At 44.8% G+C, this 27,231-nt stretch overlaps 1 protein-coding gene across 1 annotated transcript in view; it reads right to left on the reverse strand.

Moving 5' to 3' along the window:
- Nucleotides 1-8,581: 8,581 nt before the first annotated feature.
- TMCC3 (transmembrane and coiled-coil domain family 3) overlaps nucleotides 8,582-27,231 on the reverse strand; it is a 48,606-nt gene continuing 29,956 nt past the window's right edge. The window contains exons 2-4 of the mRNA XM_017868399.1: nucleotides 20,627-21,543; nucleotides 18,374-18,509; nucleotides 8,582-11,751 (exon numbers count right to left, since the gene is read on the reverse strand). Of these exons, the coding sequence (XP_017723888.1) occupies nucleotides 11,449-11,751; nucleotides 18,374-18,509; nucleotides 20,627-21,528 (1,341 nt within the window). The 5' untranslated portion in view covers nucleotides 21,529-21,543 and the 3' untranslated portion in view covers nucleotides 8,582-11,448. The remainder of the gene's footprint in view (nucleotides 11,752-18,373; nucleotides 18,510-20,626; nucleotides 21,544-27,231) is intronic.

Raw genomic sequence — 27,231 nt, forward strand, 5'->3', positions numbered from 1 at the left:
GAGGAGGGGAGGGGAGATGAGGGGAGGGGAAGGGAAAGGAAGGGATTTCCAAGGGAAGAAAATGTTTCAGACGGGAGGGAGCACTGCAAAGGGAAATGACTAGAAGTTTAGTAAAACACAGGCTATGAAGCATGCACCAGATGTGCAAATGGGACCTCGGTGACCCCACTGAGAGAAGTTTTAGGGAAGTGTTGGGGCTGACAGTAGTTTTAGTGGATTAAGAAATCCTGGGAGAGAGGAGTGGAGACTATTCTTTTAAGAAACGTGATAGTGACAGGGAAGAGAAGGAGCAGTGAGTTGAGGAAATGCAGGATCATAAAAGTAGGTTTAGGACATCAGCGACTGGACATTTGTGGGTGCTGAAATGAATCCACTGGAAAACAGGTGCTGAGGAAGGAGATGCCGGCTCTCAGAAGGGGCAGGGCGCCCAGGTGTGAGAGTCTGTCTTGGACAGAGGGGTGGAGTGGTGTGAAGAAGGAGGGGTGAGCCGATGGGAGAGCTGAGGCCTGATGAAGTGGGGACCCCAGCCCTCTGCAGAAGGGAAGCTATTCAGCAAGGGGTGCCAGGGAAAGCAGCGGCTTCCTCAGCACTTGCTGCGGGAAGAAACACTGAAGTCCCAGGCTTCCAGGTAATGCTGTTTTCATCAGCAGAGCCCCACTGGCCTGATCTGGAATTCTGACTGGGCAGGTGGCATGGGCAAGGGCTGGGGTCAGGCGCAGAGGCTGCTATGGAAGCGTCTCAAGGGTGCAGAAGCCAGCAGGGGCGGCCCTTGTGTATGCCTTGGGGCTGGGCGTCCCGGCAGAGGGGTTACTCACTGCTGACTCAGCCCCAGGTGTTCATTTGCATGTTATTCATTTCAAGCCACAAACACTCGAGCAGGAGTACCAGGAGCATCTAATCCCCTTTCCAAACAGAACCACCCCAGGTCTTCCCAGGGCTCCTGCTGTTGTGCTGAGTCTCTCTGACTCAGAAATATTTCTACTTTGGAAGAGTCTACTCAGCTGTGCCGTACAGCTATCTATGAAATTGAGCTGAAAATTCAAAGAAACACTCAGAAAGTTCATTTTCTCTGTAAGGATATCAAGGTAAGTTTAACACACCAAGAGCCTGGGCCTTCCCCTTCCAAATATTATCTTATTTTCATCTGACTTCTCCCCACCAGAATGTAATCTCCAAGAGGATAAGAACATTGCTTTGTACTCTGCCTAGAACAGTGCATGGCATGTAGTAGGTGCTCAATAAATGGATTAAATTCTGTAATTCCAGTACTTTGGGAGGCCGAGATGGGCAGATCACTTGAGGCCAGGAGTTTGACACCAGCCTGGCCAACATGGTGAAACCTTGTCTTTACTAAAATACAAAAAATTAGCCGGGCATGGTGGTGCATGCCTGTGGTCCCAGCTACTCAGGAGGCTGAGGCAGGAGAATAGCTTGAACCTGGGAGGCGGAGGTTGCATGAGCAGATATCGTGCTACTGTACTCCAGCCTGAGACTCCATCTCAAATAAATAAACTAATTAATTAATGCATTAAATTATTGAAGGCCCTTGGGCACCCCAGGCCTTCAATAATTTAATGCATTTATTGAGCATCTACTATCTCATCTAATCCCTATAATCCTAGGCAGTTAACAGTTTAGGAAGGGGTGATTCTAAGAGGTGAAACACCACCCCTCCCATCCCCTCATCCTCATTTAATCAAATTGCCAGTAAGGGGAAAGTCCCCGAGTTTTGAGCTGGGCTTCCCACATGTCATGGAGTTCAGAAATGCCTTTATCAGTTTATTAGGTGCCCACTCCTGGGAAACTGACTCACACTAACAGATTCACTCTCACAAGAATATCCCTGACAAGAGAAAGCAAATGCAGTGATTTACATTCAAGGATATACAGCTGCCAAGGAGCTGAAACGTTCTGCCCTGTCGGACAGCTCAATCTGTCCCCAGTAGAAAGGGTTCACTGGGGCTGCCAAGCAGTCCCCAGCTTGGCTTGGAGCCTGCACAGTCGATAGCCTCAGGGAGGCTGTGAACCAGCTCTGTGAACCAGAAACCCAGAAGATTGAGTGCAGCTGGCCAGGCAGGATCCCTGCCCACTCCAGCGACACAGCTGCCACTCTCCAGCTCACCCAGAGAGCCAGTCACCGGCCTCCTGCATCCCTCCGCCTTCTCCTTTGAGGATGATTGTTTATTGACTGAAAGGGTCTCCTCCCTTCCCTTTCATTCATGGTTTCCATGGACTTTCCTTTTTCTTTCTTGAGGTGGAGTCTCACTCTGTTGCCCAGGCTGGAGTGTAGTGGCTCTATTTTGGTTCACTGCAACCTCTGCCTCCAGGTTCAAGCGATTCTCCTGCCTTAGCCTCCTGAGTAACTGGGATTACAGGTACCCGCCACCACATCCTGCTATTTTATATATATATATATTTTTAGTACAGACAGTCATCATGTTGGCCAGGCTGGTCTTGAACTCCTGACCTCAAGTAATTACTCGCATCGGCCTCCCAAAGTGTTGGGATTACAGGTGTGAGCCACCCTCCCTGGCCTCCATGGATTTTCTTAGTCAATTGTTTCTTGTTGACAAGGCATAGCAGGAAGTCATCTTGCAACAATTCTGACCATGTTTGGGAACAGCCACCTTTCTGAATCCAAGCATGTCTTTGGGTCTCTGCGGGCTTAAGCCACTGTGTGTGGGGATGTATAAACTTCTACCTGTGGCCTAAGTTTTGGGGTCTTACAGTTCACTGTTCCCTCGAGCTACAAGACCTGGCCATCAAAACACAGAAGAGATATGATGAAGGAAGAGAATTCAAAACCACTTTGGGAGGAAACCCCTGGTAGAAGGCTAGGCTAGCACTGTTGCTTGTGACGTTGACAGTCTAAGAATCAGAGAAGGATCCAGGCCTCCAAGAGCTTCTTTAGCAAATGGAGTCCCTTACTGCTAGTACAGACCAGAAAGTACATGACTTTATTTTCCTTCTACTACTCAGAGGCTTATTTTAAAGCAGAATAGGAAAAAAAAAAAGAAATCCAATTATCAATGCCTAAGCCAGAGTGGAGTAACCACCAACAAAACAGCTGTTAACATGGCTGACACATGTTCCTGTTAACTGCTTTAGTCAAGTTAAAGGCCTAGCAAGGGAGAGATGCTGGCTGGCTTAGCAAGGAGAGGGATTTCTGAGGTCGCCACCACAGATGGTAGCAGATGTCATGCAGCCTCAGAGCAGAAGCCACCAGGGACTTCACCATCTCAGAGCTGAGCAAAAAAGCTGAGAAACACTCAGCCGCGTCAACTGCCAATTATATACCTCAAGAATCTCAGGAAGCCAGGGAGTGTGTAAAAGTTTCTGTAATTAATCGCTTTCCATTCTCTTTGTCCACAAATCTGTCAGCTCATGGCTCTTCAAAAATCAAGGATGCTGGCTTCAGGTATCTCTGCCCTCACCTAGTATGGCCAGCAGCATGAAGATGGAAATGCACAATTTGTAACCATATTATTCATTACAAATTATAGTCCTGCTCAGTTGTCCTGCTATAGTCCTAGGATTAAAAGTGATCCCTGACTGACAAGAAACCAGTTGCTCAATTCCCTCTATTACAGTGTAGGGCAGCAGTCACCCATGTAGGCTACAGTCACACAAGCTTGGGGATCCCCCAGTACCTGTTGCCTGATGTTACTACTTTACCTCTCTGAACCTCGGTTTCTTCATCTATGAAGCAGAAATAATAGTGCCTGTCTTGTTGGGTGTTGGAATGATTACATTTGATAGTGCAAGTAAAGCACCTGGCACAGTACATTGCACACAGTAAATTTCAAAGAATGCCAGGCATTATCCCAAATCTATGAATGCCCAGAAAGGTGCTGTTTAGTATTGTCATGCTCCTTACATGACCCACAAATTTCTACATCTCATAATCACACCTATTAGAAAGTAACTCTGTATGTGGGGCTGCAGATATTCATAAACCTAACTGCAAATTTTAAAAGGCTATTATTAATTGTTATTAAGACTTTAAGTTATTTTGTCAAATGGTGACTATGGACCTCCTCAGATGTGTAAGATAACTTTTTTTTTTTTTAATTCTTTTTTTTTTTTATTTGGAGATGCAGGGGGGTGGTCTCACTATGTTGCCCAGGCTGGTCTTGAACTCCTGGGCTCAAGCAATCCTCCCACCTCAGCTTCCCAAAGTACTGGGATTACAGGCATGAGCCACAGCACCCGGCCCAAAATAATTTCTTATATTAGAAATCCCGGTGGGGCATGGTGGCTCATGCCTGTAATCCCAAAACTTTGGGAGGCCAAGGTGGGAGAATTACTTGAGCCCAGGAGGTCAACACCAGCCTGAGCAACAAAGTGAGACCCTGTCTATACAAAAAATAAAATAATTAGCTGGGCATGGTAGCACTTGCCTGTAGTCCCAGCTATTTGGGAGGCTGAGGCAGGAGGATCACTTGAGCCTGGGAGATGAAGGCTGCAATGAGCTATAATGGCACCAGTGCACTCCAGCCTGGGTGACAAAATGAGACCCTGTCTCAAAAAAGAAAAAATCCATACATTACTTAAAACTGGTAAATATTGCTTTATTCTATGGTACTATGCTTAATGAAGCTTGAAACCAACTAACATAACTTTTCCTCGTTTCTTTTTTTTTTTCAGGGAAACACAGAATTGGTAAGGTGTTTTCCCTAATGCAACATTTAGGAATATGCTGGGCTGGACATATATTTCATTCAATCACTTCCATTGTCTGTATTCATCCTCAGACATCAAATGACAATAGCGTGCAAAATTACAGTTATTCCCCATAAGATTTTCAAATATTCAGCTATGCTCCATTTTCCAGGGCACAGAATGGGCTACTGTAGTTAAGAATTTTTCTATCATCTGAGAGTTCTAGTTTGTCTGTCTGTACAGGGTGAGTGACCAAAGTAGAAAACTGGTCAGGACATGAAGTGACTGGAAGCAGAGGGCTAAAAAGGCAGGATGAGGAAAACAGAGTCATGAATTCTTCACCAGCCAAGACCTCAGAAAAGGCTCATGTGTCTGAGCTTCCATTCTACCCGCTGATACAGCAGTCCCCTCTCAGCCACGGTGCTGCTTCTGTGGTTTCATTTACCTGTAGCCCACCAAGATCCAAATATAGCAGATGAAAAATTCCAGAAACAGGCCAGGTGCAGTGGCTCATGCCTATAATCCTAGCACTTTGGGAGGCCGAGGTGGGTGGGTCACCTGAGGTCAGGAGTTCGAGAGCAGCCTTGACAACATGGTGAAACCCTGTCTCTCCTAAAAATAGAAAAACTAGCCAGATGGGGTGGTGCATGCCAGTAATCCCAGCTACTTGGGAGGCTGAGGCAGGGGAATCGCTTGAACCCAGGAGGCAGAGGTTGCAGGGAGCCGAAATCGCACCACTGTACTCCAGCCTGGGTGACAAGAGCTGTTAAAATAAAAAAAGAAAGAAAAATTTGAGAAATAAACAATTGGTAAGTTTAAAACTGTGGGCCATTCTGATCTGGCTGTGTCCTGTACTGTCCCAACTGGGACCTGAATCCTCCCTTTGTCCAGTGTATTTATACCGTAGACCAAGCTTGTCCAACCCACAGCCCATGGGCTGCATGCAGCCCAGGATGGCTTTGAATGCGGCCCAATGCAAATTTGTAAACTCTCTTAACACATTATGAGTTTTTTTGTGATTTTGTCTTAGTTCATCAGCTATCGTGTTAGTGTATTTTATATGTGGCCCAAGACAATTCTTCTTTCTTTTTTTTTTTTTTTTTTTGAGACGGAGTCTCACTCTGTCGCCCAGGCTGGAGTGCAGTGTGCAGTGGCCGGATCTCAGCTCACTGCAAGCTCCGCCTCCCGGGTTCACGCCATTCTCCTGCCTCAGCCTCCCGAGTAGCTGGGACTACAGGCGCCCACCACCTCGCCCGGCTAGATTTTGTATTTTTTGGTAGAGACGGGGTTTCACCGTGTTAGCCAGGATGGTCTCGATCTCCTGACCTCATGATCCGCCCGTCTCGGCCTCCCAAAGTGCTGGGATTACAGGCTTGAGCCACCGCGCCCGGCCGACAATTCTTCTTTCAATATGGCCCAGGGAAGCCAAAAAACTGGACACCCCCGTAGATGCTTCCCGACCGTGAGTCACTTAGCAGCTGTCTTGGTTATAAGATCAACTGCTTCTGCTCAAGTAATCTTTATTTTACTTTAGTACAGTACCTGGCCATAATCACTCTATTTTATTATTAGTCATTAATCTCTTACTATGCCTCATTTATAAATTAAACTTTATCATATGTATGTATAAGAAAAATGGTCTATACAGGGCTCAGTTGTATCTGAGGTTTCAGGCATCTCCTGAGGATAAACGGGGAATATTGTAGGAATAGCACTGGTATCTGTACCACTGGACTGGTTCATGAGAGTTCACACACAGTGAAATCAAGCGCATTGTAGATACCAAAGCCCCAGACAAACTGGAGACAGCCCACTAAACCGACTGCTGGAGTCAGGCGTCTGCTCCCTCCTGTGCTCTGCCCTGTGCCCACCTGGACTGGCATTGCTCTTGTCTCATTCCAGCTCATGAAGGCTCTGCTTTGTCTTCGCCATCACTTCCCCTTTTTCAACACAAGGCCATGTTCGCTAGTATCTTAGCAGGACTGTGAATAAACCACCCTTCTTTCTGTCAGGGCTCAAGCAACGGGCCACACATTGCCAACTTCCTACAATATCGAAGACTTGAGATTCATTTAAAAATTGACTACAGGGGGAGAGAGGGATGAATAGACGGAGCACAGAGGATTTTTAGGGAAGGGAAACTATTCTGTGTGATACTGTAATGGGGGATACATGTAGTCATACATTTGTCCAAACCCACAGAATGACACCACCATGAACCCTAAACTATGAACTGCGGATAATGATGTGTGTCAATGCAGGTTTATTAAGTGTAACAAATGCACCACTCTGGTGGGAAATGTCGCTCATGTGGAGGGGAAGCTATGCCTGTCTGTGGCCAGGGTTCATAAGGGAAATCTCTGTACCTTCTGCTCAATTTTGCTGTGAACCTGAAAGTGCTCTAAAATATAAAATCTATTGAAAAAAATTGGTCACACACACACATTTGCTACTAAGATGGGCTCCAACAAATGTGAAAATTTAAGAAATCTACCTCTTTATTTAACACCAAAGCTAACATCAAGTGTTTATTTAAAAAAATAATGGCACCCGCTTTGAATTCATTGATGACACCACAATGGGGTGAAAATCTACAGGGAATTCACAATTTTAGGCTGACATGAAACTAAGTAGTAACTCACCAAATGGAAATTCTGCAACAAGCCTCACAATATTATTAACATTTCCAGTTTCTACTTTCAGAGTTGCTAACTACTGCCTAAACATCTCTCAAACACAGAGCACGTTTTGTTGAAATATTTCTCTTAGGACAAACACAGCAGACATGCTTTAAATCAATTAAAATTGCAACACATAAATCACTCCTAAAACAATCAAGGTGCATTACTTTCTAGCTTCTTATAAATAGAATTGTACTGATTTCAGGAAACTATAGGTTAGTTCTGTTTCATATCTTTTTTTTAACATCTTATCTAGTTTTGATGTGAATAAGCCAATTTCATTCTTTGCAGTGATTTATCTTTTTAAACCAACTCGTTCCTTTGTGCATATGCTAACTTTAAAACACCTCTTCACATAGGCCCTGAATTTTAAGTGATGCCATTTCTTCCCACCCCCAGCCCACTCCTCAGAATTACAGAAACATGTAAAATAGGTTGTTTAATCGCACATGTACACATGAATAAATATATTTAAATGTTTTTCCAAACCAATACAACTATATCTGGATTCACTGCAAAAACGTTCCCATTCAATGCAAAATAATTTGGCACAATCCCACCAAAAAAGACAAAAGTAATTAGTTGCCTGAGGGAAGCTAGTTCCTCATTATTACTGAGCCCATAATTAAACCTGATATGCTAGAGAGATAGCAAGGCAATAAACACACAGAGTGGGGCAATATTTAAATGAAAACAAGAGTGACAGAGCTAGAAAGAGCGAAAACCACATGAATGCTAATTGACAGAGAAGGATAACAGCCTCCACGGCTGAAATGAAAGACAGAGTTTCAGATTTCCTTCTGTGAATAGCTGACAAGGATCACGCAGGCAGAGGCTACTGTGCCAAGCTAGAAACTTGGGACTAATTCCACATTCATTGTCCAAACCCAGCAACGAAGTGCTTTTTTGCTGTTTCACTATGGGTTTCCATTTTTGTTTTTTTTTTTGGCGGTGGGCGAGGGAGGGTGTTCCAGTTTAATCATATTCAAAGTTTGAACTTGAAATAACCAACTCAAGACCCACAGGACAGTATGTCACCAGATAAATGCAGTGCTAGAATCCAATGTCCAGCATCTACACTCAGGAATGTTTGCTGAGTGACCCAGCAGTGCTTACCCACCCAACAAGCACTTTCATCTTGGGCTTGGCCCAAGATGTTTACCATAAATGAAAGGTGTGGAGAAAGGATTATAGTTGACACAAACACAAATTAAATATCCAAATCCAGCATATGTTATAGCTATATCATTATTTTTAATTGTAATATTTCTAAAATGTCATTTAATCTCCTTACGCATTAAAGAAAACAGTGGGAGTATTTATTCCTTAAGAGAGAATAAACTGCAGAGATTAAGTTTCTTTCCAGTGTATCATCTTATTAAAAAGTACAAAGTTTCATGAACTTTCAACAAGACTGTGAAATAAATATGCCAGGTAGGTTGAGCCTATCGAAGTGAAAAGAAGGTTATTTGACATTTAGTGAAAGTCAATGAAAATATGAACTCTTTAAAAGGAATTCATGATCCAGGTAGGAGGATTTAGACCCTACAGTATGTTAGAATAAAGCTAGTTTCTAGCAGGTTCTGTTAACAGCTCCAGACTAGAGAGGACAGAGTGTGCTGCTTTTCATTCTCTTCTCTACTTCTGTCACTGGGGAGAAGATACATGGATCACAGGTCTGAGAAGTGTGCATTAAAGCACATTTGCTAGGCTGAGCACTGGAATGGTGTGGGCTAGTGTGAGAATGAGGCCTACATCTTCTTGGACCATCCCAGAGCCCTTCACCTAAGGGTTAGAAATCTCTCATTCTCTAAACTAACAGCAGCACTCAATCCCTGGTGTGTCCAAAGTGGTGCTTGGAAAGATTCACAGATACCAAGAGGGACCCACCCAGGCCCCAGCTTCATTTAGGAGTGTAAGTTACACTTAGCTCTCAGCCCATGCTGAGTCTGATGCCCACAGGTAAAGGGTAATGCTGGCCATTGAAATACAAAAGCTGAAGGAAGCACAACATTCTCTCTGCCTCCCTGCCTTGCACTTGGACTCCTTATCTGTCCCCTGGACTTGAACGATCAGTGTATACACATCAAAGTGGGAGACCAGGGGGAGTCTGACAATGAAAGGAGAGACAGCCATGAGATGGGGGTGGGACTGGTAATTCCCTCTTCCCTGAATCCAAAATACTTTATCACCAAAGATTTCATGAAATGACATTTATTGTTTAAAAAAGCATGAGTCTGGAATTAGACAGTGGTGATGGTTGAACAAGTTTGTGAATTTACTAAAACCACTGAATTGCACACTTAAAAAAAAAAAGCAAGCTTGAGCTGCCTAAGTTCAACTCATATACACTGGACTTTGTACTAAATGCTCAATTATTCCATTCTCTCAGACTATGGCACATTCTGTCACATTTTTTTCCTTCAGGAGATTTCCCTAAGAAGAGCTGTTCGCAAAATATTGCCCTTAATTTGAATCCAGGAGACCTGATGTCTTCTGGAAGAAAATGTGCACTCACATGCCTTCCTGCCTGCAGCAGCTGGTGCGAGTGGTAGGACAAGGGGCTCAACAGCAGTTCCCATGAACGTTGTTTACATCTTCCTCTTTGTTATGTACACAGAGACACAGATTTAAAGGAAAGTATCATCTGGGCTGAAGGTGGTGAACGGTATCCCCCAAACAGGGATGTGAACTTTTGAATGCTTTCAGCTCAGAGGCAGTGTGGCCATCCTAGTACCTCAGGACTTACGTTCAGTAAGATGTTAAGAGACGGGGGCAACCTTGGCTCAAACGCTGGACTTATTTATTTTACTCTAGCTAGCCTTTCACATCCTGAAAAGGACACTCTCAGTCTTCATCCAGGTAAATTGCCCCCACGAATCTAGCCGCCATTCAGTCATACCCCATGTCCTCGTTTCCTCATGCTTTCAGTGTTCTGACACCTCAGTCCACTTTAACTTTAGAGGCTACGATTCCGTCGTCCTTCAAGGAAAAAACTGCAACATGACCATCATTTGTTTTCATGTCCTGAGTAAGCTTTGCAGTCCCTCACAGACTTGTGAATAAAATGAATCACATAAAGTGAATCATATCCTCCAGGGGGGCTTATCACAATCAAGATTTGCCAAAAAACAGCTAGGCATGGTGGCCTGTGCCTGCAGTCCTGGCTGCTCAGGAGGCTGAGGTGGGAGGATCCTTTGAGGCAAGGAGTTTGCAAGCAGCCTGGGCAATATTTAGCAGAACACTGTCTCAAAAAAAAAAAAAAAAAAAAAAGATTTGCCAAAACACAAACCTTCAGAGTAGTGCTCACAGGATTCCAAATTAATGTTAAAGTCACAGTCTGATGAGGGATCTGAAAACATTCCTGCACACTCTGAAGGCTGGGCATTTGCTAGCCAGTTCAGATAAAATCAGGTGTTGGTTGCCTGCGTATGAGAAGGGGAAAGCTCCATTCATAAATCCCTATGTCTTACCATTTAAAGTGTAACAAAACCCCTCAGGTAGACTTGTTGGATAACAGGTGTGTGATAAGATTTCCATCTTACAGGGTCACAAACGACTGACCACTGTGGACACTGAGTACATGACGGGACCTATGGTTGCCTGGAGACAAGCAGGGTGGATCACACGAGGACCAAAGGCCACAGTGTTTAACACTGCCCAAGCCTGTGGTTCTTCATTCCCTGAATCATGCATATCCTTGCTTTTTATAGGACTCACAGAAAACAACCATTAGCAATTGTGAAGCTCAATTCTGACAGAGACTTAGGAGAGAGACCTCTTTCTTCTGGATCACCAATTACGCCAAGGTCTCAATATACAGAGGTTTACCACGCTGGGCCAGTCAGGTGGGCAGGAAATCGGTCTGATTAAGGCAGTGAGCAAGGTAGGAGAGCTCTGACATAGATTCGTGTTAACGAAGTACAAGGACTGAGTTGGCAACTGCTACCGAGTTAAGAGAACTGTAGTTATTTACACCACACAGCCCTAGTTTTTCTTGCACACGAGTCCGCGCAATCATTCATTGTAAAATTCGGTAGTATGCACAGAGTTTCCTTAAAAAAAAAAAAAACTTGAAAGAACTTGAAGGCAGGAACCAGCAGCTTCATCTTGGTATTATTATCCTTTCTATGGCACACAGGATATGGTCCCAGTTTTTACAAAATATAGCAAGAAGAGTCACGGCAAAGAAGGTGCCAAGAATGTGGCAGCGGCTCTTCATCATGGGCGAGACGAACTTCGCGATGGTGGACACACACACTAAGATGACAGTCATGAAGGCCAGGATCACGTTGATGCACTTCCCCAGGAGAACTTTAGCATTCACCGTGTCTGTCTGCAGAGCTTGCTGCTCTTGCTGGTGGAGCTCCAGCTTAGAAATGCGAGTCTGGCAGGATTCCAAGGCTTCCTGTGGGCAAGAGGGACAGCAAGGGTCAAACGGTGTTGGGATCGTGAGCAACATGCGAGTGCTCGCTCAGCTGTACACAAAAGCCCCGGCTCAGAAAGCCCAACGCCCAGGCAGCTGCAAATCCCCAAACTGCTGATGAGGGTGACAGACAAAGATGTGCAACAAGAATTCCAGGCTCACTTTCTCCTGTTGTTCACGAGTAGAAGAGCATGTGTACACAACCACAAAATACCACAAATGAGGAAGTATGGCTAAGTTTTTTGACTTTACCTTTTTTTTTTTTTTTGAGACGTAGTTACCTTGCTCTGTTGCCAGGCTGGAGTGCAGTAGCATGATCTCAGCTCACTGCAACCTCCGTCTCCTGGGTTCAAGTGACTCTCCTGCCTCAGCCTCCCGAGTAGCTGGGACTACAGGCACGCACCACCATGTCTGGCTAATTTTTGTATTTTTAGTAGAGACGGGGTTTTGCCATATTGGCAAGGATGGTCTTGATCTCCTGACCTCGTGATCTGCCCGCCTCATCCTCCCAGAATGCTGGGATTATAGGTGTGAGTCACTATGCCCAGCCTACTTTATCTTTTTTTTTTTCTTTTTTTTTGAGACAGAGTTTCACTCTGTTACCCAGGCTGGAGTGCAGTGGCGTGATCTCTGCAACCTCTGCCTTCCAGGTTTAAGCGATTCTCCTGCCTCAGCCTCCTGAGTAGCTGGGATTACAGGTGCATGTCCCCACACCTAATGTTTGTATTTTTAGTAGAGACAGCGTTTTACCATGTTGGCCAGGCTGGTCTCAAACTCCTGACCTCAAGTGATCTGCCTGCCATGGCCTCCCACAGTGCTGGAATTACAGGCGTGAGCCACTGTGCCCAGCCTGACTTTCCCTATTTTTGAAATAAAGTGATATAAAATATTGGTGCCTGTTGGTGCCATCAGGGACAAAGCAGAGAAGGAGGGAGGTTCCACTCTGTGACTACTCCACCTTCAGCCAAGGAGTGTGTGGGATCTCCAATGGCCAGTCCTTATTTCCACTGCTCAAAGATTTCATCCATCGGTTAGAGATTGGCAGAGGAAGGCGAGAGAAGGGAGGGGCAGGGACTGGGGCTGACTGCAGGGCAACTGTGCTTTCACCTGCTCTCTGAACGCAGTGTTACTTAGTATACCATCCGAGGCTATCTCCCTGGATCTCATCCATGCCAAGTCTTCAATTACTAAGACACAAGATGACTACAACCGGCCTAATCTCTAGGCCAGTTCTCTCTTCTGAGATTGACTCACAGATCTCCGTGCCTCTTTGACATCTCCATTAGAGCTTCTTGAAAGCACCTCAGATGCAACACGTGCAAGGGTGACTTCATGTATTGCAGCTACCCAACACCTGCAGTCAACCGTGTTCCCTTCCAGTGTCCTTCTCAGAGCAGAGCACCATGATCCATCCAGTTCCTCATACCAGAAGCCTAACGTGCATACCCTGACACCCTTCTCATCCAACCCGCCACCCAGCCACAGAGGCAACATCCAGTTTCTAGCTCAATTGGTCTGGTTTTCTCTCCACCTGGTCAGCATCCCAATCTAAGTCACTGGGATCTTTTGCCTGCAATAACCTTACACGAATTTCCCTATATATCCTTTTGTTCCCCACCCTCACGAATCCATTTTCCACAGAGCCGCCCAAGTGGTCTTTTAAGGATACATATTTGATATCACTCCTTTTCATAAAACCTTTCCAATCTTTAATATGGCCTTCTGAGGCCTTGCAAGGCCCAGGTTCAGCTCCCGCTCCTCCCTCAATGACTTCATGCCAGCCCGTTGCCCTGTCATAGTGCTCTGGCCTTTTTCAAGTTATTTTTTTCTTTTAAGAGACAGGGTCTCACTCTGTTGCCCAGGCTAGGGTGCAATGGCACAGTCAGAGCTCATTTCAACCTCAACCTCTGGTCTCCTGCCTCAGCCTCCTGAATGACTGGAATTACAAGTGTGAGCCACCACACCCAGCTTTATTCTAAGTTCTGAAAAGGAGCATAGACTCACCTCAGGGCTTCTGCACATTCTGCCTGAGATGTGTGCATCCCCCACTCCGTCCCTTCTTCACCCGTGGATCTCCCACTCATTTTTTAGGTCTTGCCTTGATTGCCACACCCTTGGGGAAGCCTTTCCTGATCCATGAGATGAGGTCAAGTCTCCCTTCAGCTCTCCTCCCCAACCATGAGACATATGCTGCCTGAGGACAGGAACTAGCGCATCTTGCATTTGCTGTCCTCTCTAGCACAGAGCCAGAGCCAGAGCCAGGCATGCAGCACGTGCCACATACTGGCTGAATATGAAAGAGACAGCTAGGTGCCAGTAAGAAAATGTGAGGCTTGACAGGTACAGTGGGGCGTGCCCGTAATCCCAGCGCTCTGGGAGGCCAAGGTGGGTGGATCACTTGAGGTCAGGAGTTCAAGACCAGCCTGGCCATTATGGTGAAACCTCATCTTTACTAAGAAAATATAAAAATTAGCTGGGCATGGTGGCACACACCTGTAATCCCAGCCACTCAGGAGGTTGAGGCAGGAGAATCGCTTGAACCCAGGAGGCGGAGGTTGCAGTGAGCCAAGATTGTGCCACTACACTCCAGCTTGGGCGACAGAGAGAGACGGTTTAAAAAAAAAAAAGAAAAAGAAAAAAGTGAGGCTTGAGAGAGAAACCTCCAAGCCTGCTGGGTGAAAAGGATCTAACTAGAGGTAGTACAATATGCCCCTCTCTGTTCTAACTCATGTGCCAATCTGTGTTTGCTCAATTAAAATATAGTCATCTTTTCAGGTTTTAAACAAGCATAATGGCTCCAAGATTGATTTGCTTTTCTTCTGCTGAATAACTCTATGGGCCAAAGAACAGGTTCTCTGTTACTATAGTAACTTCTATTATACTAGGCTACCAACGAAAAGGATAAAACTTCTTCAGATCTTCACATTCTAGAAAGTGCTGGCTTTTAACAGTAACAGGCATGTACCAGAAATCACGCGTTCTTTTCAACCACTTGGGTCCAAGGTTTCCTCCATTTTAGGCGTAGTACAGAAAAGGTGATGCAACAAGACAAAAGACCAACCTTTTAGGAAAATCCATGAATCTTTGATTATAAGATGAATTACATGTACAAGTAGACCGATCTTAGGATTGTCTTACAACTGCTGTCAATTTTTTTTAACGAAAAGAAAAATCCAAGAAAATTAAGCAGTGAATTGCAAGGAATTTGAGTCACAGCAGCCCGAGTATTCAGCCCCACAATTTTTGGTACGTCCTTGGGTCCAGTCATTAACTTATTGGGGATGATGACCATAAAAAGGGATTACTTGAAATGTTTTTAATAGGGAATTCAGGATTTAAAAAACCACTCAGTTGTTTAAAACGACAAAACCCTTGCATCCCTGCAGGCAACAGCCTCTCTGTCTCTGGCAGCCCATTCCCTTTGTGCAACCCTGTCTGTAAGAATAAAACAAATAAGAAATAAAGATGAAGTCAAAAGGCTCAACTGCTAGAAGCCCTGAGGAATGTGGCTACTCCCAGATGTAAGGAATGGCCAGTATTTATTTTTTGACTGTTTACTATGTGCCAGGCAAAGATTTCAAGACCTTACATGATTATCCCATTTAATCTTCTTGACAACCTTTTGAGGTAGAGCTCATTAATATTTCCATTTTATTGAGGAGGAAACTGAGGCACAGAGCACTAACTCATCCAGGGTCACACAGCATAGGTGAAGAGGGCCAGGATTCTAGCCATCACGACAGGGAAGATGCTCCAGTCATTCACATTGATGTCCTCTTTGCACTTTTGAGTGAGAGAGGAAACCAGAAAATGTCGAAATGAACCTCTCTGGAGTTTTAAGTTCCCTTTAGGTGGTCCCTCCCCACTTTATCTGTTGTCCTTCACCACTAAAATATGTTTGTTAAAACACAGAAGAACAATATTAACCCAAACTATCCCCTAAATAAGAAAACCATGAATTCATATACCACTCAGTGACACCCGAAACATGCTCTAAAATAGAACGACTTCGTGAAGCAATTGTACTGTTCACTTGGCAACATTTTTATGTTTGTTTTTTGGAGACAAGGCCTTGCTCTGTCGCCCAGACTGGAGAGTAGTGGTGCGATCACAGCTCACTGTCACCACAAACTCCTCCTTCCTCAGCCTCTCAAGTAGCTAAGGTTACAGGCACATCACCCTGTTAAGCTACAATAATTAAAAAATTTTTTTTCTAATTATGTTGGCCAGGATGGTCTTGAACTCCTGGCTTCAAATGATCCTTCTACCTCAGCCTCCCAAAGTGCTGCGATTACAGGCATGAGCCACTGCACCCCGCCCACCTGGCAACATTTAACATTTAAATGGTTCAAGTTTCTCGAATTAGCCAGTGGTGAAGCAAACTCGCCTAATCTAGAACAGGGCCAGAAACCTCCCAAGTGTCTTTTGAGATGTGGTCTCTGGGGGCAGAATTTCCCATCAGCTCCAATGTGCTGGTTCCCAGAATTGTCCAGGTAGGCATCTGGGATTAGCACAGGTTCAGCCCTCAGCAGAGTGGAATAAAATGTGGCCAGTTGAAACTCCAGCTCACACACTGCGGGAGAAAGTGCTATCATTATGTTTAATTTTCTCCCTTGTAAAGTGGGGCTTGGACTCACAGCCTTCAGCCTTCCTAGAGCTGGAGAAAATGACTACTGTCCACAGAGAAAATCCATAAAAATGAAGCTGGGCATTGCTTGAAGAGTACTTTTTTAAGAGACACAGGGCCTTACTCTGTCAGCCCCTCAGGCTGGAGTGCTTTGGCACAATCACTATAACCTTGAACTCCTGGACTCAAGCCATCCTCCCACCTTGGACTCCTGAGTAGCTGGGACTACAGGTACACACTGCCACACCCAGCTAAATTTAAAAAGTTGTTTTTAGGGATCGAGGGGGGGGTCTCACTATGTTGCCCAGGCCGGTCTCGAACTCCTGGCCTCAAGTGATCCTCCTGCCTCAACCTACCAAAGTGCCAGGATTATAGGTGTGAGCCACCAGCCCTGGGCAATTTTTTTTTAAGGCAATCAAGGAACCTGGGGTTGTTTCACTACGTGCTAGGATCACATTAGGTAATACTGGAGCACAACTTTGTTTATATTGATCCCATTATCCTTTCCTTCCATCCACCCAGATCCTACCCACTCCTTCCAGTCCCGCCTTCTCCAGGACATTCAATTACATTCCTTCCTTAAGGATGATTTGCAAGACCTTGTTTAGGCCACTTAACCTCTCTGTGCCTCGGTCTCCATATCTGAGAAGTGGGGATAATAACAGAAACTACCTTAAAGGGTTGCTGAGAAGTAAATGGGAAAAGAGAAACCTGTGAAGTGCCTTGCTAGTATTGAGCATACAGTATGCACTGAAGTGCTTTAATTTCTTACAAATACGAATGCTATTATTATTATTTTATTTATTTATTTTTTGAGACAGACTCTCGCTCTGTCATCCAGGCTGGAGTGCTGTGGTGCAATCTCAGCTCGTTGCAACCTCTGCCTCCCGGATTCAAGTGATTCTCCTGCCTCAGCCTCCCGAGTAGCTAGGACTACAGGCGCGTGCCACCACGCTCGACTAAATTTTTGTATTTTTAGTAGAGATAGGGTTTCACCGTGTTAGCCAGGATGGTCTCGATCTCCTGACCTCGTGACCTGCCCACCTTGGCCTCCCAAAGTGCTGTGAGCCACCGCGCCCGGCCATGTGAATGCTATTATTTTATAGATGAGTGAATAGGCTCAAGTCTTACTCAGGGCCACACAACTGATACGGCAGACGTGGGACTGAACGTGGAAATGTTTTGCCACTAAATGACTGATTGCTCCCACAGTCCACAGCTTGCTGGGCACCATATGGCTAAATTTCTGTGGCTCACAGTGTCCGTGTCATGTAACTTGGCCCATGTTTGTGCTGTCTTGAGTTCTTTGGCAGCTGTACTATCCCACACTCTCCACCTAGGCAGTGAGTTCTTGAAGCCAGAGTTTGTCTCCTATTTTCACATTTTACAGTTTTGGTGGTGATGGGCTTGGGGTGGATTATAAATACTTGTTAATTGATTTAGGCAGAAAGTATAAAGAATATGGTCTCTTAGCCAGGCACGGTGGCTCACACCTGTAATCCCAGCCCTTTGGGAGGCTGAGGTGGGTGGATCACCTGCGGTCAGGAGTTTGAGACCAGCCTGGTCAACATGGTGAAACCTCGTCTCTACTAAAAATACAAAAAAAATTAGTCAGGCGTGGTGGTGTGTGCCTATAGTCCCAGTTACTCAGGGGGCTGAGGCAGGAGAATCGCTTGAACCCAGGAGGCAGAGGTCGCAATGAGCCGAGATCACCCACTGCACTCCAGCCTGGGCAACAGAGCAAGACTCACCTCAAAAAAAAAAAGAAAAAGAAAAAAAGAATATTGTCTTTTTACTTACTAATGTCTATAACATGAACTAGTGGGGTTTACATGGTGCAGAGAAAATGTGCAGAGAAAACATTTTGTCCCATGTGCCAGAAACCCTCTAGGACTTAGGCATAGACATTTAGACTGTAAAATGAATTAAGGCCAGGGAAGAGCCCAGGTCTGTGTCTAATCACAAAGAGAAAGGTACCTGGATGTCCCGTGAGCGCTCGTAGGCCTGGTAGGCCACCTTCTCCTCAATGCTGGCCAGCTCCTGCTTCAGGTTGGCCGTCTCATGCTGATGCAGGTCCGTCAGGTCATGCAGCTGGTCCTCCAGTCGCTCATACCTTTAAAAGAGAGGAGCCAATTCCGACTGTGACATTTCACAGCACACTGCGGGACGATGTCCTTTTCATTTTCCTGCGCCAGCACCTTTTGGCTTGCTCTCATCCCCTGATGGGCTGTTTTTCCAAAAGAGTAAGGTTAAGCTGTGGGAAATGAGTTTTTGGAAAACACTGAGTCCCAGCTCTGGAAAGATCCAGTCTCTGGGGTCTTGACTCTCCATCCTTGCCACTGGCGGTGCACACGGGTCAGACTAGCACCTTAGCTAGATGCAGTGACCTCAAGATAGAGCTCATCAGCTGATGCATTCGCCAGAGCCAGGCAGGAGACAGGGCTCTGTGGGATCCTGCTAAAGGAGGGCCAGGACCTCTGGTGTCTGTGGTGCCTTCTCCCTCTTCTGCTCTGACACTGTTGTTGGGGTTCATGGCCAGAGAACCCACAGGGAAAGCACCATGCTTTTAGTATCACCTTCTACTCTGGAGTCAACTCTACTATTTCCCAGCACGCAAACACGCACTGATTATGCATTTCAGCTCTTGGAACCTAAGTGACAATACAAAATTAAGCTTATTACAAATTATAGATGGTTCACCACACGGTGTTTCAAAATGTCCAAATCTAGGCCAGGTGCGGTGGCTCAAGCCTCTAATCCCAGCACTTTGGGAGGCCGAGGTGGGTGGATCACGAGGTCAGGAGATCAAGACCATCCTGGCTAACATGGTGAAACCCCGTCTCTACTAAAAATACAAAAAACTTAGCCGGGCGTGGTGGCGGGCTACTGTAGTCCCAGCTACTCAGGAGGCTGAGGCAGGAGAATGGCGTAAACCCAGGAGGCGGAGCTTGCAGTGAGCTGAGATCGCGCCACTGCACTCCAGCCTGGGTGAACAGAGCGAGACTCCGTCTCAAAAAAAAAAAAAGTCCAAATCTAAAGGAACAGAAGTACAAAGATTCTCATTCCTGTGCCCTGCCCCTTTCACTGAAGATGATTTTTCTCATATTTGAAACCTCAGCCGGGTGCAGTGGCTCATGCCTGTAATCCTAACACTTTGTGAGGCCAAGGTGAGTGGATCACCTGAGGTCAGGAGTTGAAGACCAGTCTGGCCAACATGGTGAAACCTCATCTCTACTAAAAATACACAAATTAGCTGGGTGTGGTGGCGGGTGCCTGTAATCCCAGCCACTTGGGAGACTGAGGCAGGAGAACTGCTTGAAACCGGAAGGCGAGGTTGCAGTGAGCCAAGACTGCACCACTGCACTCCAGCCTGGGAGAAAGAGTGAAAACTCCATCTCAAACCCCTCTGCCCGTCAACAACAAAAAAACATCACATAAGGACTTCAAGATTGATGTACCAAATAAAATTAACTTTGTTGCATAAGTTATGCATAAGTGTTTTTTACTTGATAGTTGTTATAGAGGGAAATCAAATACAGAACTCTGAATTAGTGTAATGACACTATAACGGAAGTCCACTGAATCAGAATCTTAAGATGCATGTGAGTCATTGCCTGTATCTGATAATTTAAGGGACCCACACATAAATCCTTCTCTAAATTGTCAGGTAAAGGCCACAAATTATAAAACTTAGAATCATGAAGGACAGAATTGTTGGGTATCCCTTATCTGAAATGCTTGGGACCAGAAGTGTTTCAGGTTTTGATTTTTATCAGATTTTGGAATATTTGCATATACATAAGGAGATACCTCAAAAATGTGACCCAAATCTAAAGACACCATTCATTTGTTTCCTATGCACCATGAACACACAGCCTGAAGGTAAAAGTGTACCGTATTTTAAATAATTTTGTGCCTCAAGTTTGTGTTTTTATTTGTGGAATTTTCCAGTTGTGGCATTGTATTGACACTCCAAAAGTTTCAGATTTTGGAACATTCTGGATTTCAGATTTTCAGAAGAGGGATGTATCAATACATTAGGGATATACTGATTGCTAAATGCCTTTTAATCCATATCCATATTTGTTGAAAATACAACCATAAGGCATTCTCATTTCAAGCAGACAATCTCTCTGCAGTAACTCATCCTTCTAAGAAGAATGCTACACCTATCACGTACCCACTAAAATTAAAAATTAAAAAACATGCCAGTAGAATACTTTGAAATACCTGTATCTTTCCTCTTGCAGCGTCTGGGAAATAAAACCATATTCTCTCTTAAACTGCACCTTCAGCGCCTCGATGTCCTCAGCCAGTTGAGCCTGGGTATCCTTGATCTCCCTCAGTTCCTCCAGGATCACGGCGAGCTTCCCCTGGCTGTCCAGCGTGCTGGCTCCACCAGCCCCGAACGACTGGTTTCCGTTACTGTCGGCCGAGCCTGACGTGCCGCTCGAACATTCATCATCACTGCCATACTTGGGTTTGTTCACGATGGTAGCGCTGCCCCCGTAGGCCCTGGCACTCGCCTCTGGCCTAAACTCATCTAAGGAATTTTTCAAGTGAGCAATGTTGTCGGCGCTGCCAAATTTATTCCGGATCAGGTTGGCAAACTCTCTGGACTTATTGAAAACAAACACAGGTGGAGTGAGCGAGACCCCTGGCATGCCCGATTTGCTGCTCTCCATGCAATGGGGGGCAGTTCGAGATTTCACGTGGGCATCTTTCAAAGAGCGATGTATATCCTTCAGGTGGTCTTTGGAAATGTCCTTGGAGCTCCTGGAGGCTCCATTCTGCTCGATCTCTCTGAGCTTTCGATGATACTGCTCTAACTTCTTCTGCAGCTGGGCGATGGAGTGAGCTGATTTCTGATTCTTCTTCTCAAAGACTTGCTTGATACGTCCCGCCTGCTGCTTGTCCGCGCTGTTCACTAGTTTCAGATACTCTGCAACGTTCCCATCGCGCGATGTTTGCTCAATTTTTATCTGCTCTGTTACCTTTAGAATTTTTTGCTTCAGGCTGTCTGCAGTGAGTTTGACCTTGTGGAAGTCCAGGACGCCATCTGGTACATCAAAGTTGAGGTTGGTGTCTGACCCCCCCCGGCGTATGTTCAGGGGCAGGCTTAAGGTATTCATGTCATGACGTTCTACCTGAAAGAGACAGGAAAGAAGCACATGAAAATTTGAAGTCAAAGAGATAATTACTGTGATAGAATCTGTGCACATACAAGATACATACATTAAGTCCCAGATTTTCAAACTACAAGTGTCACAGGATAAAGCAACCGTGCTGTCCCCTCCAGTTGAACATAGGGGTGGCCTGGCTCCTTCCTGCATCCATCTACACTAAGTAGCTGTAAGATTTGGATCTCCCAGGGTATCCACTTTTTGTGTGATGAGACAGTAACCTGGCTCCCAGGGTAGAAAATGCAAAATAGAATGAGGTCACCAGTCAGTCCTGGTTTCCCAAAGTGCCCAGGTAACTGGGATGCCTGCCACGCCCCATTCACTGGGAACTTCACCACTATGGGGAACACATCCAACTCAGAACTCACTCACTTAATAGAAGGAGAATCTTTAAGCAAAAAAGAAAGATGGGGAAAAATAGGAAAAAATATACGAGCAGGTACATCCATCAAACAAGAACATTATTTTCTTAATGGAATCATTAAATAGATGTGACAGAATAATACGGTATAAGATTAACTTTAATAACTGGGTAATACAACAGTATTTATATATGGAAACAACCCCAAACCACACCACAGTGATATTAAAAAGAAATAAAAAAGGGGCGGGGGGCTGGGTAAAGTGGCTCACACCTGTAATCCCAGCACTTTGGGAGGCCCAGACAGGCGGATCACCTGAGGTCAGGAGTTTGAGACCAGCCTGGCTAACATAGTGAAACTCTATCTCTACTAAAAAATACAAAATTAGTTGGGCGTGGTGGCAGGCACCTGTGATCCTAGCTACTCGGGAGGCTGAGGCAGGAAAATCACTTGAACCCGGAAGGTGAAGGTTGCAGTGAGCCGAGATCATGCCACTGTACTCTATCTAGACTGGGCAAGAGAGTGAGACTCTGTCTCAAAAAAATAATAATAAAATAATGATAAAACTCAGACCACATAAAACAGCTTTCTCATTCAAGGGCGATTTAGGGAAAAGAACTGCAAGGCAGCGCTGAGTTTCCTGGTGAAGCGGGTGGCAAGTTTGTGCTCTAAAAGGAAAACGCAGAAGCAGATCATATGCCAGGGTCCATGGATGTCTCTCATGGCTTGTCTCACTTCATTACCATGCCAGACAAAGAACATACTAGATTCATAAACATGTAGAAACCGAGGGGTAAAGCCAGGATTTGAATCCAAGTCATCCTAACTGTAATCCTCTTTCCATGTCAGGTCACTCCATTGTTGATACCCCGGAGGATGAAAACAGCTCTTTGTAGAGTTCAAACACAATCTACAAACAATTCTTAAGATCCAAACTGAAGCATCTCATTTGTCAATATCCCTTTGATTAGAATAATGACTTGATATACAGTCTTAATAGAAATCAAATGAGAAGCAAGACAATATTCAGTATGTTACCTAATTTTAAGGAATTAGTGGGTTGATACCAAAAAAATTAGTAAAAAATTAATGAATCTCACACTCAGTGATATGATTTAGATCTGTGTCCCGATCCAAATCTCATGTTCAACTGTTCCAATCCCCAATGTTGGAGGCGGGGCCTGGTGGGAGGTGATTGAATCATGGGGACGGATTTCTCATGAATGGTTTAGCATCATCCCTCTGCTGCTGTTCTCATCGTAGTGAATCCTCGTGAGATCTGGTTGTTTAAAAGTGTGTAGCACCTCCCCTCTCTTGCCCGCATCCTCCTGCTTTCGCCATGGGAAGTGCCTGCTCCTGCTTTGCCTTCCACCATGAGTAAAAGCTCCCTGCAGCGTCCCCAGGACCAGATGAAGCCATGCTTCCTGTACAGCCTGCAGAACTGTGAGCCAATTAAACCTCTTTTCTTATAAAGTATCAGGACTCAGGTATTTCTTTACAGCAATGTGAGAACAGACTAATGCACTGAGTGATCCAGACTCGAATATGGACCATATCCAGCAACGGGTACTAACACTTCACCACATAATAAATCCTGCCCAGTGCTTTATTCCAGAGGAGGGAGCACAGCAGCACAGTGGGACACCATCCCAGATGGGCGGGTCAGGCCTCCTCCACAACTTACAAACATTCGTTAGCATTAGCTCTTAGCCCCTCTTTTCCAATGCACAATTTTGTCATTAATTACAGACACTGGTTGCTTTATCTGGCAGAGAAGCACCATATAGGAAAAGCTGGAAGGAAGCAAATGCCCAATAGCTACAAGACTAGAAAACTGGATATATGAAAAAAGGATAAAAAAGTTGTGACTTCACTTGGTCAAGAGGGAAGGATGGGGATAGGGAATAAAGAAGGTATAAAATACTCTTTAAGTCCTAGAGGGTCGACCACAGGAAGCTCAAGGAATCTATGTACCTGTGGCTCATTAGTGGACACGAACAGGAACAGGTTCAAATTATAGCAACAGAGAATGCACGAAACATAGAAAATGTTTATTTTGGGCAGATAGGTAATTAACGGTAACTGTACAATCACTGAGGCTACAAATTTGATTTTACTGGAGATATTATATCTGATCATGCTACTCTATGTCTTAGAAACTTCCTTTGGCTTCCTAATGGCTACTAAATGAAATAATATAACCTGGCATATCATTTCATTTAGCAGGCATTAGGAAGGGCCTGATGCCCACCACCTTTCAGGCCTATCTTAAGAATATCTTAAGTGAATCATACAACCTAAATTCCCAGAATGTATATGAATTTTCTATGGATTTTCTCATATGCATGATATTCACAATGCCTGCCACCCATTTAGTTATGTTTATTGAAATCCTACATATCCTTTAAAACCCATTTCAAGGGCCAGGCATGGTGGCTCATGCCTGTAATTCCAGCACTTTGGGAGGCTGAGGTGGGCGGATCATGAGGTCAGGAGATCGAGACCATTCTGGCTAATATGATGAAACCCTGTCTCTACTAAAAATACAAAAAAATTAGCCAGGCGTGGTGGCACGTGCCTGTAGTCCCAGCTACCCGGGAGGCTGAGGCAGGAGAATCGCTTGAACCCGGGAGGTGGAGGTTGCAGTGAGCCAAGATGGCGCCATTGCACTCCAGCCTGGGTGACAGAGTGAGACAGCGTCTCAAACAAACAAACAAACAAACCCATTTCAAATGCCCCTTCTGCCATGAAGCTTTTCCTAGTCCTGGTGGAATGCCCCCTCTCCATTTTGTGACATGCCTGTTGCTCTGTGCTTGTCTTGTGGCACTTCCTGACTCCTCCTTTGATCACCACCCATGCACTTTAACCCCCCGCAGACTGCAAGCTCCTTTGGGGAGGCATGATGTCATAGCTGTAGCCAACTTGAAGTTCTAGTACTTTCCTAGGAGGCTGTCAGTAAATGTTTGCCTACTGAACCAAAGTGCCATCATTCTTTATTCCAAGGAGTCTACCCTGGAATCATTTAAGACACATTTCCATTGAGCCAAAAAATAACCTCAGAAGTTGTGCTGGCATAGCCCTGACAATTCCAGGTGAAGATAGTTTCCCAATACCTGGATAATAAATCCGGCACCATTTGAAACCGATTCAACTAAACAGAGATTTTTTTCCGAGTATCAATGTGCAACAAGATACACAAATACAAATAAGGTCTTTTAAACTTTAACTGAAGCACAATTTATACTCAGAAAAGAGCACATTAAATAAGTACAAAGTGAAATAAGTACTCGATGAATTTTTACAAACTGAACACAATGTGTGACCAGCAGCCAGTTAAAGAAATAGAACAGGCCGGGCGTGGTGGCTCACGCCTGTAATCCCAGTACTTTGGGAGGCCAAGGAAGGTGGATCACAAGTTCAGGAGATCGAGACCATCCTGGCTAACACGGTGAAACCCCGTCTCTACTAAAAATACAAAAAATTAGCCAGACGAGGTGGCGGGTGCCTGTAGTCCCAGCTACTTGGGAGGCTGAGGCAGGAGAATGGCGTGAACCCGGGAGGCGGAGCTTGCAGTGAGCCGAGATCACCCCACTGCACTCCAGCCTGGGCGACAGAGCGAGACTCCGTCTCAAAAGAAAAGAAAAGAAATAAAACAGAAGCCTCCCTTGTGTCCTCCTTCAATCACAACGACATCACCTCCACCTCCAGGGGCAACCATGATCCTCACTTCAAACAGCATACATTAGTTCTACCTGTTGTATACATGTATTCTTCTTGTCATTTTTCACTCAGCACTGTTTGTGAGTTTCATAAGAACTTGTTTCTGCCCTCCTGGAGCTCACAGATAAGATGAGATTAAGTTATTTAAAATCTGATTGGCATTCTCTATTGAGAAGTCCACAACAACATCTAGAGGTAGAAAGGTTTTCATCCTTGACCTTACCAAACCGAGCAGTAAGTCAACATCTGTTCTTACTCCTTTAATTCTTAACTGCACCAGGGCTGGTCATCCAACTCTGAGTCTCAAGCAAAGCCTCGTGCTCTCACAGACCTCTCATTACAGGACAGCCTTGTATGCACAGGATATGCACAAATGGCCAAATGACTTTTGACTTACTTTACGATTTAACAATGCTTGGCATGTTCTCAAGAGTCCAGGTTGGAGAAAGCAACAGCATTTAAAGCCCCAAATCAATCAATCTTACTGCCTGTCAGCAAATCTCAGTTAAAAATGCTTGATGAGGGTATACAGTTGGAACTATTACAGGCTGCTCCTTTTGCCCTTTTATAACCCTAGCACTGCATGGGATAATTGAGAGACAGCTGTACCCATTGTTGTTAGATGCCTGTAAATTCCCTGAACACAAACTGAAATTACATGTGAGTGCTAGAAGAAAGCTGTCAGAGTCCTCCACCCTTCGTTTAATCCAGACTTGGTACTGACCCTATATAATACACTACACAGTGCAGCCTGGTTTCAGGGTTAGGACGTAGGGAGGACCAAGGTTTCTGATTATCTAGACTCAATGTACACTGTGTGGATCAGGACACTGTGTTCCTGTTTGGGCGCTGACATTTACTAGGTATGTTTTCTTGGGTAAATTGAGTCACCTCTACGGGCTTCCATTTCTGAATCTATAGAACAAGGAGACAGAATCAGACAATTCAGAACTAATACTGCACAACTCCATCAAATGTAATCCAAGCTATCATTACTGTGAGACAGCACTGTATCATAAGGAGACCAAGGGCTCTGGAAACAGACTGCTTTGGTTTCCATCCTGGCACCACTCTTAAGAGCTGTGTGACCTTGGAAAAATGACTTAGCCGCTCTGTGCCTCAGTTTCTCTTCTGAAAAATGGAGATAATGATTCTTCAAAGAGTTGTGAGGAATAAATGAGAAAATGTATGTAAAGTGTTCACCTCTTCAAGTGTGACCTCCTGGCACACTGAATGGTTTCAACAAATGTTTATTACTGTTAGCATTTCAATTCCATTCTAAAATGTACCTAAATTCAATTTCATTTAAAAATGTATGTAAAAACTGAAAGGGAAACAAACTCCGAAGTGTTAACAGTGCTGACCTTTGCACTGTGGGGTTATGGGGCGGCATTCTTTTGTATTTTCAAGTTTTTAAAAAATAAAATGTATTACTGTTTTGGCAGAAAAGATTTTGCTTTTAAGAATGACTACTAGACTCTTTCAATTCTTCCAGAATACTTGGCTGTTATTACTTTAGATGAAAGGCAGAACCGCCTACTGAAACGCCATTCCTAATTGTGTTTTCTTT

This window comes from Rhinopithecus bieti, unplaced genomic scaffold (assembly GCF_001698545.2).
Source record: "Rhinopithecus bieti isolate Rb0 unplaced genomic scaffold, ASM169854v2 scaffold_2453, whole genome shotgun sequence".
Taxonomy (NCBI): Eukaryota; Metazoa; Chordata; class Mammalia; order Primates; family Cercopithecidae; genus Rhinopithecus; species Rhinopithecus bieti.